The 12,669-nt window shown below is 38.4% G+C and overlaps 1 protein-coding gene across 1 annotated transcript; it reads left to right on the forward strand.

The window, feature by feature from the left end:
* Positions 1–2,710: 2,710 nt before the first annotated feature.
* On the forward strand, positions 2,711–5,418 carry LOC130470567 (uncharacterized). The gene is made up of 6 exons (XM_056840910.1): positions 2,711–2,779; positions 2,957–3,022; positions 3,137–3,337; positions 3,523–3,690; positions 4,983–5,051; positions 5,132–5,418. Exons 3-6 carry the CDS (start codon positions 3,224–3,226, stop codon positions 5,249–5,251), a joined length of 471 nt encoding a protein of 156 aa, XP_056696888.1. The 5' UTR covers positions 2,711–2,779; positions 2,957–3,022; positions 3,137–3,223; the 3' UTR covers positions 5,252–5,418.
* Positions 5,419–12,669: the final 7,251 nt, after the last annotated feature.

Raw genomic sequence — 12,669 nt, forward strand, 5'->3', positions numbered from 1 at the left:
TAGACTTTGGCATTGCAACTGGTGAAGAGGTTTCATCGTAATCCACACCGTGGACTTGCCTGTAACCTTTTGCAACCAATCTAGCTTTGAAAACTTCAAGTTTCCCATCCTTGTCCTTTTTCAGTTTGAAAACCCATTTGCTTCCAATGGCTTGGTAGCCATCTGGCAAATCGACCAAATCCCATACTTGGTTTTCAGACATGGAGTCTAATTCAGATTGCATGGCTTCTTGCCATTGCTTGGAGCTAGGGCTCGTCATAGCTTGTTTGTAAGTCGCAGGTTCATCACTTTCAAAAACGTCATAGCTCTCGTTCGTCAAAATACCTAAGTACCTTTCCGGTTGAGATCTATATCTTTGCGATCTACGCGGGGTAACATTTCTAGATTGACCATGATTCTCACCAGATTCTTCTAAAGATCTCTGAGTTTCATCCTGAATGTCATCTTGAGCATTCTCTAGAGTTTGTTGTTCGACTCGAATTTCTTCGAGGTCTACTTTTCTCCCACTTGTCATTTTGGAAATGTGATCATTCTCCAAAAAGACACCATCTCGAGCAACAAACACCTTGTTCTCAGATGTATTGTAGAAGTAATACCCCTTTGTTTCCTTTGTATAGCCCACAAGGATACATTTGTCAGATTTTGGATGAAGTTTGTCTGAAATTAATCGTTTGACGTATACTTCACATCCCCAAATCTTAAGAAAAGACACATTTGGAGGCTTTCCAAACCATAATTCATATGGAGTCTTTTCGACAGCTTTAGACGGAGCTCTATTTATAGTGAGTGCAGCTGTATTTAGTGCATGTCCCCAAAATTCTAATGGAAGTTTGGCCTGACCCATCATTGACCTGACCATGTCTAGCAAGGTTCTGTTCCTCCGTTCTGACACACCGTTCCATTGTGGTGTTCCAAGAGGAGTCAATTCTGATAGAATTCCACATTCTTTCAGATGGTCACACTAGTGGAAAAAACGCCTATTGTAGCCCCCTTGTTGAGGGGGGCATACATAAGTGAGCCTCAATAACCACCCAGTCAACGCGGGTCAAATATTTTACTAACAGATTGGGGCGGGCTTTTGTGGGGTTCGCTTCTATAGATACTGTTGAAGGGGGCTTTTGATTGCCCGCCTCAATAGACACTAGTCTAAAGGGGCGGGCTTATGTTTGTTCGCTTCAACAGGTCTTCACAATCTACTGCGTTTTAATTCTATCTCCTCCTCATTTCATCTGTTTCATTTCTCTCTCTTCTCTTCGCTCTCCTCTCTCCTCTCTCTCCTGGTTCAAAACTCCTCAAACCCGCTATTTCGTCAACAAATCGGGCTACCTCTCCTCACAGTCGTTGGCTTCCATGGAAGCTTTTCCTCCGCCTTCCATGGAAGAGTTACAAAGCTAGGGTATCTCCGCGACCTCTCTCCCTTGACTCTTCAAACTCGTCGATTTGTCTCCCTCCTCAAGCTAGGGTATATCGATTCGACCGTCATCTACTTAGCATTCTCGAGGAAGACGGCGTCGTTCTCCAAATGAGGTAACTCTTTCATCTCTCTCCATCTCTCCTGCATTCTTCAATTCTTTTAGGTTTTTGATTTTTCATATTATTTTTTATTAACTTTTTTGATTTATAATTTAGGTTTTTGATTATTTTTGTTGATTTTAACGATTTTTTATTTTCTAACGGGAGGTGCGGCTCGGGTTTCGGTAGGTCGTGGGTGGTCGGATGAGGCGACGCAAGCAAGGTGATGGCTTGCTGGTGGCTCTGATCTTGCGGTGGTAAATAGATCTTCTTCTTCTTCTTGGAATTACTCTCATCAGTTCCAATTAATGATTTACAATTGTGGTGAATTTAGGTTTTTTATTTTAGGTTTTTTGTCTCAAATTAGTTGCGGTGGTGGTGGTTTGTAATCTGAATTCGTTAATGAGTTTCTAACATACATTTCCTTTGATTTCTAATTGGAAGAGAGTCAGGCAACTAAACAGGGGATCAAGCCCGTACTATTTAGAACTTTTATGCTTTATCTTAGTGCTAGTTAGTATGTTGTTGGAGAAACTTGTTGTAAGACCATCAGATGGTTGCAGCAATGTCTACATCTGGACAACTTCAATGAATATGTCAGGGCAATCTGAATTTGTAAAACCGATATTTATTACATTCTTATTTTGATGTAAATTTGCGCAGACTATGAAATTATGCAATATGTGCTAAAAGTTGTTCTTTTACTAGTAAATTTGCAGCACTAGATGAGTGTATGGCAGTTATCCCTTTTATTTTTACTTTTGTTGTTCCTGCCTGCTAATGTTTTCTACCTGATGGTCTTGTGTTCATCTTGTTTTTTTTCCTTTTGTCTTGCTATGTACCTTACAGTTGCCCAGATGTCTTTGTCTCATGTTTTCTGTACTCAGCTCTAGTTTTGCATTGTTATGATTGACATAGAGTAATTATATCACAGTTTGTTGTGTGAACTCCGTTAAGGTTAGTTTCAACAATAGCTTCCCTCGTTCTATTTTTCCTAAGATGCTTGCTTGTTGAATTTTTTTTAACATTTTCAGACACAAGTCCTGATTTCCAGTTCCCACCTTTTTATACATGAGTTTTGCACTTGGCTTGGGAGCTATTTGAATCAAAAGCACATAGCAACCGAAGTGTAGGATCTTTAAGACAAATGATTTTATTTTGCAGCTATATATCCAAGTCCTGCAGCATCTAAAGCTGAGTTATATGTAGTCATGACCAGTATGGTTTATTTCAGGATCACAACCATGCTCAATGTGGAATTACAGAGGTATTCTACTAATTATTTAATTTCAGAAAATAGGTTGATGCATTTTTTTGCTTGTATATACATATACTGCTTTCCAATTTCCATCATATGTCTTGTATTCCTGGCTGTCATCTCATGGCTTTCTGAATTAATGTTCTTTTATAATGTTATGTCTGCAAACAAATGGAATGACGACAGTGTAGTAAACTGAAGGATTTGAAGACTGCATTTCTGACAGATGACGCAACAACAATTTGTTTAGAGGTGATTCATCTTCTTGAAATCGAATTCTTTGATTGAACTTATGTAATTTTGGGGAGGTTTTAGTTAATAATGATTTAGCGAACACGATTTTATATATTTGATTGTTTTGGTTAGATTCTGGAGAAAGGAGATCTTCAAGTTGCAGGGAAAGAAAGGGAGGCTCAATTGTCACTTCAGTTTCGTGATATTGCCACCATTGTCATGGAAAACACCATTAATCCTGACACGAAACGCCCTTACTCGATAACTATGATCGAACGTTTGATGCATGACATCCATTTTGCTGTTGATCCTTATAACAGTTCCAAAAAGCAGGTTTAGCACTGTTTTATCTACTGTATTGCTATGCATAATTCTTCTGATTTGTCTTATTTTGGGACATTTGATTAGCTGTATCTTTGATTGTTGCACTTTGTAAATTACAGTATAAAGTTGAGATAAATTATGGTTTTATTGTGTAGTTTAGTTCATAAGTTAATTCTATGCATCGTGAATTACAGGCACTAGATGTTATTCACCGGCTTGTAAAGAAATTTCCCATCAAAAGATCTCCAATGAGACTTCGACTTACTGTTGGTGAGAAGAATTTTTCCACTATATTGGAGAAGCTAGGCACTTGGAATGGTGAGATTGTGACTATGGATGAATCTGGAACTCAATTTTCAGTTGTAAGTTCGCAGATATCTGTGGCTGCTTCTCACTTTCTGTTATGATATGAATTCTTTTTACTTATATTTTTTTACTTTTAAGTACTTGATTATCGTACTTTAACAATTAATAAAGCGTATTCAATGCCTTTTTATGAAGTTGCATAAAAGTATGTCTTTGGTGATATGCAAGGTGATGTTTGGGTTGTTTGATACCTTGTTTTCATTAGGCAAGTGCTTTTTATGTATTATACAACAGTCCTGTGACTCTTTGAGTCTTGGCAATGTTTCTTCAACAGGTCCTATATACAACGGGTGTAGTTTTACAACGAAGATTGGTACCCTAAATTTCATTCATGTCTTTTAACCCATTTGTGAAGTTGACTTTTATTGGATTTGGGGTGACTTTTATGTGATTTTGGTTAACTAAGTCCACTGCATACAGATACACTGGCCTATGGTTTTTGTACGGAAAATTTTGCATCTTCTTACATTGTTATTTTATCTTTCACATTGCCACAGTAGTCTAGGGACTTTGCATGTATATGTCTGCTTCTCCATGATTTATTATGCTTCGCATGGAATTTGGATTTTATCCTTGTCGGACACCTCTTTCCAAAGCTGATACTTTCCTGGCGCAGATAAAACGAAAGTAAAGAGTTTCTAGGATAAAAGACGAGTAAAGAGCTAGAACTTGTCATCTATTCAAGGGTAGATAGCCCAATCACAATGTGAAAGCATGCCCTTGAGGTTATAGGCAGTTTCCTGCAAAACCTTGCTAGTTGCTGGTGGCCGATTTAGAACTCTCGAACATAGGTCTTGGTGACAATGACATTTTGTTTACTTCCCTCTTTCTGAACATGACGTCTCCTGCCAAATCCTACAAGTTTAACGGAGTAGGGAGGATGGCCAACGGCTCTTTTGAAAGCCATGCTTTCAAGGCTTTTAGTAGTTTGAGCCTGTAACTATCCTTCTAGTCCTCGGTGGCTCGTTGATATAAAAAAAATCTAGGTTTCTGGAGACGTAGACATCTTTCTACTTCTTTCTTTTGGAATAACAAACTCTCAATGTACACATTACTTTGCAGTAGAACATATGAACACTGAGACAAACAAGGAGAGAGATGCTAGGTGTAGGATGTGAATAAATTTGGGGCTCTCAAAAATAGAAAATACTCTTTTATTGAGTTCTTCCTCTACAGCCTCCCACACACATGCTCTCCCTCTCTCCAGTATGTTACTAGTTTTCTCTGTTACTTTCTTTTGCTTCAGAATAAGTTGAGCTTCATTTTTTTTTTATCTTTTGATTTTCAGGATGACCAGAAGATGGCAGCAAGGTTGGCTAACACAATGTGCAATTCACTTAAAGGAAGACCTGCCCTGGTATAGTCATACTTCTTTTTATTGCATGATTGCAAATTCTAATTTGTGGGTGGCTATTTTAAAGGTTTTGTTTGGTGCAGGGTCGTATTTTCCAAGGAAAGGAGCCACCTCAATTTGTTGCTATATTTCAGCCTATGGTTGTGCTAAAGGTACTTGCAGGGATCGAGTCGATTGGAATTAGAAAGTCAACACGGCCTTAATTAAGGTTTGTAATGCATGATCTAAAGGGAGCTAAGTGGCCGGATTAGAGAAATTTGTTAGACTAGCTCTCTAGCCTTTTGTCTTTATTTGTTAATATTAGTGTTAATTTGTTAGACTAGCTAGCTAGGTGTTTAAAAATTGTAAACGTACGTACTATATGCTTTTCTCTATTGGGTTAATATAAATGAAGTTAATTTCATGATTTATTAATAAAAATAAGCAGATTCATACATTTGCTATTCTGGTGTTGATTGGTGCGTGTACAGGTTTCAATGCTCAATGGTGTATATATATAGATTTGGTTATTGCCACCTATTTTATATTTTAAAAGAATTTGGAAAAAAAAAATAATGTTGTTGAAGGGGGCTTTTAATGTACGCCTCGACAACATATGAATTTATGGCGCCAATGTACAGGTATTGGCGCAAAAATACAGGTCTGTTGAGGGGGGCATTTAAGAAGTGAGCCTCAACAGAGGTGTCTGTTGAGGCGGGCTTTTGTAAAGCCCCCCACAACAGGTCCTTATTTTTCGCTTTGGTTTTGGCCTGTTGAGGCGGGCTTTTGAAAGCCCCCCACAACAGACTACCTGTTGAGGCGAACAAAGCCCGCCTCAACACCTATGTGAGCTGTTGAAGCCACGTCTGTCGAAGCGGGCCTTGTTCGCCTCAATAAGCCCAAAATGCCCCCCTCAACAGGTATTTTTTCCACTAGTGTCATCAAATTCATAGCTCAGATATTCACCGCCTCTATCAGACCGCAGTGCCTTAATCTTCTTGCCTAATTGATTCTCTACTTCACTCTGAAATTCCTTGAATTTGTCAAAGGATTCAGACTTATGCTTCATTAGGTAGACATAACCATATCTACTGAAGTCATCAGTGAAAGTGATAAAGTAGCTGAAACCACCTCTAGCATTTGTACTCATTGGTCCACATACATCTGTATGGATTAAACCCAATAGTTCATTTGCTCTTTCTCCAACTTTAGAGAAAGGTTGCTTTGTCATTTTTGCCAAGTAAACATGATTCGCATTTACCATAATCCTCTAAGTCAAATGGTTCTAGAATTCCTTCCTTTTGAAGTCTTTCTAAGCGTTTCAAGTTTATATGGCCTAATCGACAATGCCACAGATAGGTGAGATCTGAATCATCCTTTTTGGCCTTTTTGGTATTTATGTTATATACTTGTTTGTCGTGATCTAATAAATAAAGTCCATTGACTAATCTAGCAGATCCATAAAACATCTCTTTAAAATAAAACGAACAACTATTGTCTTTTATTAAAAAGGAAAATCCCTCAGCATCTAAGCAAGAAACTGAAATGATGTTTTTAGTAAGACTTGGAACATGGAAACATTCTTCCAGTTCCAAAACTAGCCCGGAGGGCAACGACAAATAGTAAGTTCCTACAGCTAATGCAGCAATCCGTGCTCCATTTCCCACTCGTAGGTCAACTTTACCCTTGCTTAACTTTCTACTTCTTCTTAGTCCCTGTGGATTGGAACATAAGTGTGAGCCACAACCTGTATCTAATACCCAAGAAGTTGAATTAGCAAGTATACAGTCTATAACGAAAATACCTGAAGATGGAACGACTGTTCCGTTCTTCTGATCTTCCTTTAGCTTTGGACATTCTCTTTTGTAATGGCCTATTCCATCACAATAAAGATAGCTTGATGTGGACTTGTCCTGCTTTGACTTAGCATTGCCCTTGGACTTTCCACCTTTCTTGAACGGTCTCCTTCTAGCCTTGAGTAAATCTTTGGCTTCACAGTCCAGTATTATCTCAGCCTTCCTGACAAGGTGAACAAATTCTGCAACTGTTTCTTCTCTTGGTTCACTTAGGTATAGTTTCTTGAAGCGACCAAACCCACTGTGTAGTGAATTGAGCAAGATAGAGACTGCCATCCTTTCGCTTATTGGTGTTCCTAGTAGAATTAGGCGATCAAAATATGAACGCATAAGATCCACATGGAACCTCAGTGGGACGCCTACCCTCTGTTTAGTGCGAAGGAGCTGAACATGTGTTTCTTGGACCTCCATCCTATAACACCTGTTGGGAGAACTAACCTTTAGACCAGACATTGATTCAATCAACTCATGGACGTTCAGGTCCCTGTCCTCCGTGCTTCCACGACAGATATCCCTCAGATTCTTGATGAGCGTAAAAGGTTCATAGGCTACAAACCTTCTAGCCCAATCATCAGGGATATTGTTCAGCATGAGACTCATAACCTTTTTGAGATCCGCATCCCAGGCGTAAAATCTCTCAGGGGTCATGTCTCTGGCATAGTAGCTTGGCATGGGATGTGACAGTACATACTCAAGTCCATTGAGTTTGACTATTTCAACTAGCTTAGCTTCCCATTCAAGAAAATTTGCCAGGTTCAGCTTGACCATAAGCTCAGAACCTATGATGATGTTTTGATTGTTGTTTGCCATATTAAAAACTACAATTGAAAAGAATAAACAAATAAATAACCATTCACAGTTTCTCTTAATAAACTTAAATTCTAGCATACATGCATAATTCAATGTTTATTAAGCATTTTATTCAAGTTATGTGTTCCGGCAGGTGTGAATAAAATGATTCCAAGATCCTAAAATCATTGAAGAACTAAGCACAGTTTGTCGACTTAATCCTAAAACATCTTAGGTAAGCAAAAGCCTTTTGCTAATAGTCTAGAAACTATTCTTGGTTGATAGGTACGTCTAAGAACTTATTAGGTAAACCTATCGATTTTGCCACGACATAAAAGGACTCCTTACTTATATCGTTGAGTTTCACCAAAATTAACATGTACTCACAATTATTTGTGTACCTTGCCCCTTTAGGACCAATAAGTAACACCTCGCTGAGCGAAAACTATTACTAGATTGATGTAAAGGATATCCAAGCAAGTGTATATTTTGGCATGGCACCTTTTAACTCAATTTTTAAGTTTGGAACTTAAGGCTCTTACTATGTTGGTTAGATTTTAAGTGAACTAAAATCCTTAATCATGCAACATAATCAAGCTCTTGATCTCATGCATTTTAAGACATATTTAAAAGCAATAAATAACTTAAAACATGCATAAGATAAATGTGATCTAGTATGGCCCGACTTCATCTTGAAGCTTTGACTTCAAAGTCCGTCTTGAAAATCTCCATGGGAGGCACCATTTTCTTCAAATAGGATAAGCTATAATTAAAACTAATTACAACTATTTGATGGTACGCAGACCATATTTGAATTGAAAAACGACTTTGGTACTTTAGACCAATTACATTCAAATTAATGGTACGCAGACCATATTTTCTATCCTATTTGGGCCATACTAGTCACTTCATAACCTGCAAAACAGTACATATACAATATATACCATTCACCCATTCATTATCATGAATGGCCCATATAGTTGGTTAGTAAAACACATTATGCATCACGTAAACATTTGCAGCAATTAATCAAGGGCACCAATAATCTACCAATTATTCAGTCCTTATTAATTCTAATCAAGTTGTTTTAACCTTAAGGTTTTGCAGACCTAATCAAGAGTTTATGACTAAAAGGGCTCCCACTTAAACCAATAAATTCATATGCTTTACTAATTTTTAAACATAAAAATGTATTTCTAATCTAACCGGAAACATACAAATTTAATTTAAAATTTAAAGCTCATATAAATTTACAATTGAATCCAAAAGTTTAATTTAATTTCAGTCGTATTTAAATTAATTCATGATTTTAATTTTAGTAAAATAATTAGAATAAATAAAATTTATTATAATTACAATATTCAAAATCAAAATCCAAGAAAATAATTTAAATTATTAATTTTAAAATTAATTAAAATTACGTAAACTGAAATTTTCAAATTAAACATTCAAAACGATCTAATCGCAACGCAAACACCCTACGCATGGCACGCCCATGGGCCACACGCACACAGCCATCGCTGGCCATGTGCGCGCAGCCCATGCGCTGCGTCGCATAGCTGCTGCTTCTACCCTTCGCAAGCCATCGCACGAGCTGGTGCTCGCTGCGCGCGAGCCAGCGCTCGATGCACGCGAGCAAGTGCTCGCTGCGCGCGCGCCAGCGCTCGATGCAAGCGAGCCAGTGCTCGCTTCGTGCACTCGCCAGCGTATGCTGTGCGCGCTCGCTAGCACTCGCTTGGTGCGAGCCAGCGCTCGCTGCGCGCGGCATTGACGCTGGGCGCAGTACTCGTGGCACGCGAGCTTGCGCTCGCTGCGCGCGAGGCAGTGCGCGTTGTGGCGCAGCTCGCTTGCTGCCCACACGCGACTGCCGTGCCTTGCCTTCGCCCATGCCCATTCGTCCATTGCTCATAGCCCACGACACAAGGCAGGGCTGCTGCCTTGTGCTCGTGCACCATGGCCTTGCTCATTGCATTCGTGCCGCATGGGCGACGAGCTCCCTTGCTCGTCGTCGCATGCCCGCACTATACAACACCCCTTAAGGGTAACACGTAGCGTCCATTGCTTTGTGCGTGCAAGTTATATGAACAAATCGCATAAAATTTAAAAATTTATACTTAAAATTAATGACAAATTAATAAATTAATATTAATTTCATAATTTTAGGGCGAAAAATCGAAAATTTATTATTCAATTGATTTCCGATTAACATGGATTCAAGTCTAGGTCATAAAAATTTAAAATTTATCATAAATTTACAATTTTTATGGTGGTTTTTAATCATAGGTATCTAATTAAATTATACGGATATTTCATGAAATGCCCTCGAGTTTTTCCATAATTCACCAAACGCCCATCAAGTTTCAATAATTCATAAAATACCCCTCACAATTCGTACAAATACCCAACATACCCTTACTAATAACGGACCGTTAGTCTGCCGTTAGCCAAGTTTTCAATTCACCCAAATGCCCCTATTCTGAAACTTATTTCACCAAATGCCCCTATTGTGAAACTTATTTCACCAAATGCCCCAAACTTAACTATAGCTATTTTGATGTTTCAGCGACTAGTTTTTGTGTTTGAAAGGTAGTTGTTGGTCACGGTTGACTATAAAAGCCCCTTTGCTGAATTGTTCTTGTAAGTTAGATGTTATTTTGATTTGCTTTGCTAATTTCATAAGATTTTTGTCATGAGTTTTCTTTCAAAATCATCATCTACACCCAATGAGTCCACATATATTAGAGTACCTACCAAATTTTGTTATTGTGCTAGGAAATTTGTCATTCGAAGCTCTGATACAACACTCAATCCACAAAGGTTGTACTACAAGTGTGATCCTTGAAACAATCTGAGATGGTGAAAGGGAGTAGTTGAGCAAAAAAACAAGGGGCAACAACACGAAGGACAATGCGGGGGAAGCTTAGACGAAGGAGAAAGTATTGAAAACAGGCGAAACAGTAAGATGCAAGAAGAATTTAAGCAAATGAAGAAGAAGCTAAAACAACAACAAAAAGTAGTCAAAGTTGTAATACAAATGGGGATATTGATGTTTGTAATTTTACTGTTTGTAATCATGAAGTAAACACAAGTAATGAGAAACAAATTCACATTTCATAAATAATTGATGTTGCATAATCTGCACAAAATACCAAACTGGGAAGCATTTCTGTTTTTAGCTTCACTTACAAAACATCTTTGCACCAACTACATTTAATGTTATTTTGTACTCAATGAATATGTGCAAGATCAAAACAGATGTGCAAAAAACTACCCCAAAAAGCATTAGCAGCTATCCAGAAGAGCTTGTGGAACACCACTTCAACCTCCATTCCTACCACAATAACAAAATTTGTTAGGTACCCTAATATATGTGGACTCATTGGGTGTGGAAGATGATTTTGAAAGAAAACTCATGAATCAAATATTATGAAATTAGCAAAGTAAAGTAAAATAACATCTAAAATACAAGAACCATTCAGCAAAGGTGTTTTTATAGCCAACCATGACCAAGAACCACTTTTCAAACACAAAAACTAGCCGCCGGAACATCAGAATAGCTATATTTAAATTTGGGGCATTTGGTGAAATACGTTTCCTAATAGGGGCATTTGGTGAAATAAGTTTCAGAATAGGGGCATTTGGGTGAATTGGAAACTTGGCTAACGGCGGACTAACGGCCCGTTATTAGTAAGGGTATGTTGGGTATTTGTACGAATTGTGAGGGGTATTTTATGAATTATTGAAACTTGATGGGCGTTTGGTGAATTATGGCAAAACTCGAGGGCATTTCATGAAATTTCCGTAAATTATAATTAATTATGAAAATCAAATTAATTCTAAATTATTAGGGAAGGAATGTGACTGAATTTTTCTCTCAAAAACTCACTTTGAATACTTGAATACTTGTTATAAATTGTGAACCCAGGCCACATATTTATAGGGGTATGGAAAGAGAATTGGAATCCTATTAGGATACGAATTAATTAAATTAGAATCATAATGAAACTCTTATTTAATTAATTTATCAAATAGAATTAGGAATTTAATCATTAAACGAATCCTGTACGTTTTAGGTTTCGTATGTGAACACAAACACCCACGCACGCACAGCAGCCCACGAGGGGCGCCATGCGCGCGCGCACACAGCCCGAGCATCGCAGCCCACGACTGCCGCAGCCTTGGGCGCGAGCTGGGCCTGCCTTGCGGTGGGCCTGGCGCAGCCTTGGGCTGGCGTGTTGTGGCGCGCGTTTCCCTTGCTGGACGTGGGCCTGGCTTCGTGCTGGGCCTTCGTCTAGCAAGCTCGTCCGATGCTAATTCGTACGACGCGCTTCCGATTAATTTTCCGATTCCGGAATTCATTTCCGATACGAACAATATTTAACATTTCCGATTCCGGAATTAATTTCCGTTTCGAACAAATATTTAATATTTCCGTTTCCGGAATTATTTTCCGATTCCGATAATATTTCCGATTCAGACAATATTTCCGTTTCCGGCAATATATCCGATTCCGGCAATATTTCCATTTCCGATAATATTTTCCGATACGTACCATGTTTCCGTTTCCGGTAACATCTACGACTTGGATAATATTTATATTTCCGATACGATCCATATTTCCGTTTCCGGCAATATCATCGTTTCCGGAGTATTCATTTCTTGCCTGTGACGATCTCAGCTCCCACTGAAACCAAGATCCGTCGATTCCGAATATCCATAGATGGAGTATTTAATGCCATTAAATACTTGATCCGTTTACGTACTATTTGTGTGACCCTACGGGTTCAGTCAAGAGTAAGCTGTGGATTAATATCATTAATTCCACTTGAACTGAAGCGGCCTCTAGCTAGGCATTCAGCTCACTTGATCTCACTGAATTATTAACTTGTTAATTAATACTGAACCGCATTTATTAGACTTATCATTGAATGCATACTTGGACCAAGTGCATTATTTCCTTCAACATGAACACCAATAACAAAACAAAATTTGAAGAA

Source organism: Spinacia oleracea, chromosome 3 (genome assembly GCF_020520425.1).
Source record: "Spinacia oleracea cultivar Varoflay chromosome 3, BTI_SOV_V1, whole genome shotgun sequence".
Classification (NCBI taxonomy): Eukaryota; Viridiplantae; Streptophyta; class Magnoliopsida; order Caryophyllales; family Amaranthaceae; genus Spinacia; species Spinacia oleracea.

Excerpts from the sequence above, each read along its gene's own strand:
- LOC130470567 (XM_056840910.1), top strand. The coding sequence starts at position 3,224 with ATGGAAAACACCATTAATCCTGACACGAAACGCCCTTACTCGATAACT. Across the intron at positions 3,338-3,522 it reads ATAACAGTTCCAAAAAGCAG|GCACTAGATGTTATTCACCG; the intron begins GTTTAGCACTGT and ends CGTGAATTACAG. Across the intron at positions 5,052-5,131 it reads TTAAAGGAAGACCTGCCCTG|GGTCGTATTTTCCAAGGAAA; the intron begins GTATAGTCATAC and ends TGTTTGGTGCAG.